The following is a 10,217-nucleotide window of genomic DNA, read 5'->3' as shown; positions in this document are numbered from 1 at the left end:
TACACGCAGACAGCCATTCCAAGCAGCCCAATTTGGCGGGAAACAGCCCAATCTGGCAACACTGGCTTTGGGAGGGTCTGTTGTACTTTAATGTCTGCTTGGTAAGAGTGAGTCAGTAGTTTATTTTTTAGCCCACATCTCTCTCTCTCCCATTCCCACAGGATACCAAACACTCAGACAGAAGTGAGCCTGATAAGAGCAGTCCGTTCTCAACCTTTCTTTTGTGTGTGAAGAAATGCCCCCCTAACCTAATCATAAGCATGTCTACGCAATGTCTCTCCAACGGGGGTCTGTAGAGCCCCGTCCAGAAACACTAGAGTACAGGTGGGGAACCTATGGGAACCGATGGCTGTTTCCGGCCCCCAATAAAATGTAGACTTAGACTTCTTTATTGTCCATTAAACTTACATAAAATGGAAAATTTGCTTTGGTGGTGGCACAATGACACACAAGACAAACACACATAACAGTCAACACAATAAGGAATATATATAAGATGGATAAAACCTGTGGAATAAAATTAAATCCGATTACTCTATCCACGTCTCTCAGTTAAAAATGTAAAACTATTCAAATTTACCATATTACTGCTAAAAGGAGCACACAGGGCTTTCTACGCTGAGTTACAATGCACTGTGTTACTGTATGAAATTAACAGAATGCAACAGCTAAAAGACTATTGAGGAGCACATAGGCCTAGAGCTTCTCTACTCTCTGTTACTATAACCAGTTCTTTGCTTAGAATATCCACAGCTGATGGGACAAATGGCCACTTGTAGCCATTGGAATTTTCAGTCTACGTCCAGATGGCAGCATCTGGAAAGCACAGTGAAATGTCTGTATGAGCACTGTCTATGTCCATACTGTCTTATGTCCATGTATGAGTACTGTCTATATCTATACTGTCTATGTCCTTACCTAGATTAGTCTATGTCTGCATGGGAAAGCAAGAAACGTAATTTCAAATTCTTTGTATGACCAGTGCATGTAAAGAAATTGACAATAAAACCAACTTGACTTGACTTGACTTGAAGAGGGTGAGTAGGATCCAGATAGACTTGATGAGCCTTCTTTGTCAGGGCCTGCATGTGCAGGTGTGAAAGTTGCAGCTGTTTGTATCCAATGGTCTTTCCAGCCTGGTTGACGATCTGTGCGAATTTGTTATTTTGTTTGACAGAGAGGTATCCAAACCATGACACAATGTGAAATGTCAATACATATTATGTAATTGTGAAACATTGTGAAACATTATGAAATATATGGGCCATTTCAGAATTGCGGGTACATTTGGTGTCCCACGCAAAAAAAAAAAAATTATAATAATCTTTTCAGAATTTACTTTCAATATTATCACTAAATAGACTGTATGTTCACTGAGCACAATGTTTGGTGTACATTTTATGCACAATTTATTTGTTAAATATTCATTCAATGATTCCAAAACCCCCCAAAATCATCAAAATCGCATGTCCCACTATAGAGATTCACATGTTCAACTTGAATAAACATAACATAATTCTGTAAAATTTGCAGATTTTTTATGATAAATCTATAAATATAAATATATTCTGTTGCAGAGAATGTTTTTTTCCTGTAACACAGCTGATCTTGATATTTAAAAAAAATGTTTTTTACCTGTCCCAGGGGTTTGTCAACTCTGTTACGTCCGGCATAAAACAACATAAAAATAACCTATAGCATTTATATAAAACCATGTAACCTGCACCAAATGGTGTCACTTCCTTTTCTTCACTTCCTTGGAGGGGAACTATGGTATGTTTAACTGTCTCTCCTAATAATTTGTGCTAAATGTTGAGAACACATCAAGAGTATATTTATTGTGCGTCAACTCTGTTACTATGATTCTGTAGTAAATCTCTCTTTCAATTTTCTAAAATCAATTTTACTAAAAAACTTCATTAAAGTGTGGCTTTAGTTATGATGTGTGGTATCTAGTTAGAGATAGCACATGGAGTAAAATCACAAAATAGTGAAAAAAAATCAACTCTGTTATCGTCAACTCTGTTACAATTTGCCAGTGTTGCCAGATTGGGCGGTTACCCGCCCAATTGGGCTGCTTGGCATGGCCATCTGCGGGTAAAAATGATTAAGAAAAATGTTTGTATTGCCTCAGAAATCAATACACTTTGTTGAAATTGGGAAGAATTTAGAATGTAGGTTTTTGAGCACTGTTTGGGCTGGAAATGGTCAGAAAAATCTGGCAACACAATATCAGAGCTTGACAGTGTCAAACTCTGTTATGTTTGTCCCGTCAACTCTGTTACAAAAGTTGTTTGTTTTTGCTTAAAAACAGATAATTAAACATGTTTTCTTGTTAATACATACAACAGAAGCAGTGCCATAACTAACTAATTCATTACATGAAATTTCAAAGCATTTAACATATTTTTAAAGCTATTTATGGAGAAAATGTAAACACTCTTGGCAACTTTTCAGTGAAACGTCTCAATGTTTTAACTACTGAAAAAAGAATATTTATCATAGAAAACTCAAAGTTAAATAAATGGATATATGGATAAATACTCTGTCAGGGAACACATGATTTTACCATGTAGGCTATTGCATTTAGTTGATATTTACCCTAATTTGCCCGTAACAGAGTTGACAGAATGTACCCATAGTTCTCTGATTTTTACATAAAATAATAAAAATCATACATGTTTAAGCTTGGCAAATACTGGAAGTGTACAATTGAAAGTATGTTCTTTGAGAATTGATAAAAAGTTTCACAGAAATAAAACATTTTATTTTACTTTTGTCAAAACCTGAAATGTACCCACAATTCTGAAATGACCCATATGACCTATTTTGTAAAGAAATATTTGAAATTACATTTGCAATACAATAAAGTTATATATGCAGGGGACCTAGTGAAGGTGGGGTCTGTTGTAAAGGTGGTCATGTGACTGTGAAAACCAGGCTTCTAATGTGGATAATTCCTTCAAAGGACATTTCCAATAGGCTAAGACGTGACATTCCAGTGTTAATATCGGATTTAGTAGAATCAACAATGAAAATGTTCCACTGACTAAAGAGTAAAATGAACACTGTTTTTGAATGAGGCCAAATGTTATTTGAAAGGGAGCTTCAACTCTTTTGAGTTAAAAATAACGTTAGCTGTGGGCCTATCGCAATGTTTCATCGATGCCTATTAGACTCCACCTTATGACAATTGACCATATGTAAAGCCCATTGTCTAGGCCCTAGGCCTATTTATTACTTATGTTGTGGTGAGTCAACACTACCAGGGAAATGCTATTAAGTAAGGGTTAACGTTCGGCGAGAAGGTCGCTACCGTGGAATAGCAGCACGACAGAGAGAATCTTTAGACCCCGACGCGGAGCGGAGGGGTCTTGTTCTCTCTGAAGTGCTGCTATTCCACAAAGCGACCGACTCGCCGAAAGTTAACCCGCTTATTATATGGATATACTTAAATGATTCACACATGCGGGGACATTGCTTTAGACCTATTTAATGTTAAGATTGTTGCTGCGCAAAACAAAACAGTGCCGTTGTGGAACACCGCTAGGCAACAGCTAGGTAGGCTAGCCAGGACAACAGGTGTTGTCTATCACAGCAGCTGATTAGAGTGACAAAAGACCGACCCCCTGCGGAGTGATATGAAACATTCGCTTTAGCCACTGACTTGTATACAAGCCAGTGGCTTTAGCAGTGAACGTCTTGTTGCCATTGACAGCGGTAGCCAGGACAACGGGTGCTGTCTATCACAGCAGCTGATTAGAGTCTTGTTGAAAAGTCGCTTTAGCAGTGAAAAGTCTTGTTGCCATTGACAGCGGTCTGTTATAGACCAACCCGTCCGTTATCGAAAAATAACAGACGTCCGAACGTTGGGGAGCCCCGTTGAAATGAATGGAGCATTCGACAGATGACGTCACAACCATATAATAATAATGAATAAGTGTTCACCATCACGTAGGCTATTGGCAACCGCAGAATGACGGAGACTATCCCCCGAGGACGCGTCTTCTTGACGCATCGACATTTGATTGAACTTCGCGTTTAGGTGCATAAAATGCGACCACAAACGGAGCTTTGGCAGCAGAAGATGCGTTGAAATCCATCCAAAAAGTGACAGGGGGTTGAGTGAGTTGTTTTTTCCCACGACAGGACAACATTGCATTCGGGGAGGACTCGGGACTTCGGAGGACCTTGGAGAACGCTCGGATCACTCATTGGGATTTGCAAGGAGTAAGTAGCCTACATCATCAGATGATGTGGTAGCCTAACTCAACATTGCAAAACAAAGATCTTTGTATTGCAATGATGAGTTAGGCCTACCACATATGTTTAAAAATCCAGTTACAGTCGAAGCCTAGCTACTGTATGATGACACACAAATCAAATCATTAATCAGTTGATCCCGCCAATGCCTTAACCTAATTAACTTGTTATCCATTAATATCTAGAAGAGAAGAGTGGTGTAGCCTATGAAATCAGGCTAAAGGGGGTATGAAGTGGTGGTCTAAATTTGGGTTCGTTACAGGTCGGGCTAATTTCCGTTCCTGTTCGTGTCCGTTTCGGTAGTAGCCTACACCATAGCCTATGGTCCCTCCCACCACTTGTTTTTGAGTAAGGAAGTCGAAACCGAAAGTAAGTTCCTGACCCGCGGTTGTGTTCGAGTTGTTTGTATTATTTTGGTAAGTAGGCTAATGTGCCATCTAACAGGTCTATCATGATGCCTAATTAATTTACTTAGTTTATTATACAGAGTTGTAACGCACGCCGTTCCGCCAGTCACTGAACTACCACAGCCTACACCATTTCGACCGCGTAGCCTACAGAGCCTAATACAATACAACTTGGTCATTGCCATTCTGGTAAGAGCTCATTTGTACTGGGGATCGTGTTTACTGCGTAAAGCAGAAAGATCAGGAGAGAATAAGTATGCCATTATCTTCTTCCACAGTGTAGCCTATTGATATGTGTGACACGCCTGCCAGCCAGCCACGTTCTTGCTCTCTTACCCTACTTTAACGCACGCAGTAGGCCTACCTACCTACACACATTAATCGCATGTCTCCATGGCTTGATTTTATTACAAGTGCATATCTAAATGAGAATGCACATACAAATAGAAGTGGTTTACATTTTGAATGCCTGTCTGTCGTTAAATGGTGTGCATTTGGACAGTCTTGCAGACCACTTGGTGAAGTGAGCAGTTTAGTGAACTCGACTTGGTGGGGCTTGAACGACGCTTCGTCTACCACATCTGCAGTTATGGCTATTAATCTTGTAGTCACTCATCTTTGGAAAGATACGTTTTTATCTTTGGAAAGTGGACCATTCCTTAAGTCGACATCCGATCTGCCTGCCGACACAAAAAAGAAAAAGTGAGAGTGGAGTCTGCGGTGCGTCTTGAGTTCTTTTCCTTGCACTGCAGACACACAAATAGGCTACACTGTACTCAAAGCAAAAAGTAGTCCTAAAACATGTTATTTCCGCTGTAAAGGTAAAGGCGAAGAAGTTACTCGGATCTTATGCCTCACCGGTAGACTACACAATAAAGTAGCCTAACTGGAAACGACAAGCGCATGCTTGCGCGGAACTTTTGTCACGCGCATTTACTGTCTATCCAAACGTCTTGTTTTCTCTCCGATAGACCAACCAACAATCTATAGCCAACACAGCATATTGTCAAAGAAAAAAGTCTACTCTACAATACTCTGTGCAGGCTGTGAATGCACAGGCTAAAACTTGAAATATTAAAAGCGCAATCAGCACAGTGTAGGCCTAACAGTCGTAGTAGGCTATTTCATATGCAAACTTAGGTTAAACCAATAACTTGAAAACGTGTAGAATGGCCATGTGTAGTATAGTCTGTTTGAGTTCATCTGATATAGTCGATCGATGAAGATGAGAAAACTGGCCGGTGTGGCCATTACTAATTTGTGGGTGTGCCTGTCATCGTCTAATTTTACCAGTGGTGTAGTCTACGTAGAACGCGGGTATACGGACCCACTTCTAAATTTCAGGGATTTCAGTATACCCACTTAAAATTGATTGATCCATTGTTTTGAATAGCACAAATATAGTATACCCACTTCAAAAAATGCTCAAATATACAGTAGGCCTATACCCACCATAAAAAGTAGACTACACCACTGTGTCATTACCTACGTGCAAAACGCATATTTGCAGATGTGCTATAGGTAAACGTAGAAACGTACAGTTTCCTTTCAAAAATCTTCACTGAATAATTTACCACCAGCTCATTCTGACCCGCTTGGTCTTTTTTTTTTGGCAGAAATGTACTTTTTTGTTACACTTTACTGAAACACACGTATGGTGGTCCCTATTATGTATTTTCTGTTTCCAGTAGGCTAATGACCAACGCATAATGTATTAAAGGTCCTGTGTAAAGCTCTAGTTGGAGTAAAGTAGTACTACGATTCTTTCCAGTGACTCTCAGAGTCAGGCACTGAAGGCGTGGGGTGGGGGTCTTTGCCCATGGGAAGTGGAACCCAGTTGGCTATGGGAACCCAGGTTGTAATCCCAGCTAGGTCATACCAAATATTCTTTAATTCTAATGCATTTACATAGTCTCTGGTCATACCATAGGCCTAACCCTGTCTCTCTCCTGTCCTGTTCTTCACCACTTCTATCATAATCCAGGAAAAATCTACAACAATACATTGGAAAATATATTTAAACATGAAAATGATATTTGATTTCACGAATAATATTTGCATTTTGTGTATGTGACAAATAAATTACTCTTACTCTTATTTATTTTAACCAGGCCCCTCCTGATCCACACCTAGTATCCATTCAGCTGTGGTCTAGATTGAATTAACACTGCATTTCTTATTGTGTGATATTAGCTCACCAGTAATGATGTCTTGCATTTTATTTTCATCAGACTCCTCCAGAACCCTAGCAGCTGTGGCCTACATCGTTAGGATGATCATAATAAAGGCAAAACAGCTCTAGAAATATTTGGGGGGGAAAAACAGAAAAAATATTTAAACATTTAAGCATGAAAATGTGATATGAGCTCACCAGTAAAGTCTTGCATTTTATTTTAACCAGGCCCCTGTTGCCTGCCCCCGAGCATCCATTACAGCTGTGTACCAGATCCATTCTTCACCTGTGTACCAGATCCAGTCTTCACCTGTGGACCGGATCCATTCTTCACCTGTGGACCAGATCCATTCTTCACCTGTGGACCGGATCCATTCTTCACCTGTGGACCAGATCCAGTCTTCACCTGTGGCCTAGACTGGTAGGATGAGTGCAGACCTGAAGGACGTGATGAGGAGAACGCTGGACGACCTCACAGAGTCCGACTTCAAGAGGTTCAAGCACTACCTGAGGGATTACTGCCAGCAAGGTGAATGCCGAAGTCAGCTTTGTTGACATTTTTTTTCACACACAGCCTGTCAAAGAAATGTTGTAGGCTAACTAAGTTTCTTAAACAAATAGGGAAGCTTTCAAACTGGAAGAATTCCCATTCTTATGCCAAAGTCAGCTTTGTTGACTATTATTTTTTCACTCACATCCTGTCGAAGTAAAGTTGTAACTAAGTTTTCCTCAACAAATAGGGAATCTTCCAAACTGGAGGAATTCCCATCCTTGAATGACTTCAAGGCCACTGTACAGATAGCAAATAACAATCTGTAATTTTGTGTCCTGGTGCCAGGTTCACAACCTGAACAAACGAAAAGATGATAGCCACACCAGTCATTTACAAAAAAAATATGTATGAGAAGTGATTGTGTTTACTCCTTTGTGCAGAGCCTGTGTTATAACCTTAATAGTAATTGTAATAATATTACAAAAATAGTAATGTCCTTGTAAAGCTGCAGCCTCTTACTGCAGATGGGGTCATCGGCGGGCCTATTCACTACTTGCTGAAAACACTCAACTACATCATAACAACATTGCTATGACAATACTGAGAGCCATGAGTAACAGATTAAGACATAGCCATTGCAATTCTGGTGACAGTAAGGTTATGACATAGGCTCTGCACAAATGTGTTTATCTGTTACTAAAGGCTCTCGGTAATGTCATAGCAATTTTGTTATGATGTAATTGAGGTGAGTAAGTTAAGAGGAAAATCATCTAATACGAGAGCTTTTCTTAAGAAAATGAGATATTCTTCTTAACTTAACTTAACCTTAACTTATCCTGAACCAGCTTTGTAGTATAGGCCCTAGGTGTTGAATCAACACTACAGCAATGTATCCTCAGGTGAGTCCAGGATCGCATGGGGCCGGCTGGAGAGAGCAGACCAGTACGACACAGTAGACCTGATAGTGCAGGTATACCATTCAGACCCTGGAGACACCATGCTGTCCGTCCTGCAGAAGATGAACCAAAACCAGCTGGCCAGGAGCTTTGAGAAAGACTTGGGTAGGCATCTATGGCTGCATGTTACCTTGTTAGAGTAGTAGGGTTAACATGTTAGTAGTCACTATTATACATGCCTCTCTGTGACAGTGACTTAAAAGGCATGTTCTTGTACTAATACAAACAGTACTGTGTTAGACAATGAAGCTAAATGGTTCACACTGTGCATGAAAGTGTAGAAGGGCCTATACCAGGGGTGGCCAACCAGTCGGAGACCAAGAGCCACATTTTGTAATGTGTCACAGCAAAGAGCCACATCGGCACACAAACATCACGCGGGCATATAAACATGCGCACACCCACCAACATGGGCATCACCCATCCTTCTCGCACCACAGACCAGCATACACAACAACACATGGGCATGAACATCAACCATCTTTTCCTTTCACACACAGACACACACACACACACACACACACACACACACACACACACACACACACACACACACACACACACACACACACACACACACACACACACACACACACACACACTGTCAGATTGATGTTACACTCCAACTTAATGGCCTGACTACAAGACAATCCTGAATATAAGATGACCTAGCCTGGCTCTCGCAAGACACCTAGTGCTTCGTGCATCTTCGTTACACTTCGTGGATGACAATCCATCTGCGCGAGAGTCAGGTTAAAGATGACCCCCCCCCTTTTTTTTTACTGCTTCAATTTTTTGGGGGAAAAGGTTTTTTCAAGATAAAAATGTTGTTTTACATAAGAAGACAAGGGTACACAGGTCAAAATTATTTCATAAATTATTTTATATTTTAATAAAACACGTTTCACAGCATAATTTCCATGAGCACTCTTTATAACAGAGCACGAAGTAACGCGACCCAAAGATTCTCCGCCTCTTTAAGCTCATTCGGGAGTTAGGCGCACAGGCACCGCTTTCTTGCGCACAGATGAGATGATCATTGGATGCCTGACGACAACACCATCCGAAATTAACAAGGTGGTTCGTCAAATCACCGTTCATTTTCCACATTAATGTTTCAGCGGGTGCTGAAGGGGAAAAGGCCAAGTTTTCTTTTTGAGACTAAACTGAGCGCGGACAAGCGACAAGTCGATTGAAATTGTTTCCCACCTGCACGCTGTCTGCCCGCGCCGCTTTGACAATGGCTGATAAACCACCAGGGTGGGTAGAACATTATTTTTGGCGCTATTTTGTCTATAGCCCATCGCTGGGAAAATAACACGATTTTAAACCAAAAACATAATTTCACATTCGGTCAATAGCCATGAACACTCCTCCTATCAGAGCGCAGAGATGACTACGCAGGACAGAGATTCTCGGCACATCTCTGCTCCAGACGCCTTTCTCTTCATATCATCTGCACATTTATAACATTTATAGCGATAGAATCTAATATGGACAGCACATTTTGTTGACCTTATTGAGGAGTGATGGCAAAGTCTTTCAGGTTAAAACATTTTTGCCGATATTTTGTTTAGTCAGCGAAAGACGCGGTCACTTTTTAAAGCGCTATTTTTAGAACATAGGCTTAAATCGCGTCTTGTAGGCTATTTGCAGTAACTAATGTCACACATCAACGTGATCATTCAGGACACATTTAGGCAAGGCCTACTACATTACCAAGACCACAGGGCACTTATTTGCCATAGTTCTAATCAACTTTGTGTGTGCAATTTCCAATGCATATTGCCTATGGGACATTAACACAAACTTGGACATGAACGCAAGAGCCGCAAGACACCAGGCAAAGAGCCGCATGCGGCTCGAGAGCCGCGGGTTAGCCACCTATGGCCTATACGTTAACCCTCTGAGGTCTAAGGCCTTTC

At 40.7% G+C, this 10,217-nt stretch overlaps 1 protein-coding gene across 1 annotated transcript in view; it reads left to right on the top strand.

Moving 5' to 3' along the window:
* Positions 1–7,089: 7,089 nt before the first annotated feature.
* Positions 7,090–10,217, top strand: part of LOC134445165 (NACHT, LRR and PYD domains-containing protein 6-like) — a 4,288-nt gene continuing 1,160 nt past the window's right edge. The window contains exons 1-2 of the mRNA XM_063194252.1: positions 7,090–7,372; positions 8,236–8,397. Coding sequence (XP_063050322.1) covers positions 7,270–7,372; positions 8,236–8,397 — 265 coding nt within the window. The 5' untranslated portion in view covers positions 7,090–7,269. The remainder of the gene's footprint in view (positions 7,373–8,235; positions 8,398–10,217) is intronic.

This window comes from Engraulis encrasicolus, chromosome 1 (assembly GCF_034702125.1).
Source record: "Engraulis encrasicolus isolate BLACKSEA-1 chromosome 1, IST_EnEncr_1.0, whole genome shotgun sequence".
Taxonomy (NCBI): domain Eukaryota; kingdom Metazoa; phylum Chordata; class Actinopteri; order Clupeiformes; family Engraulidae; genus Engraulis; species Engraulis encrasicolus.
The sequence above is the reverse complement of the archived record's forward strand: the minus strand, read 5'-3'. Positions and strand labels throughout refer to the sequence as shown.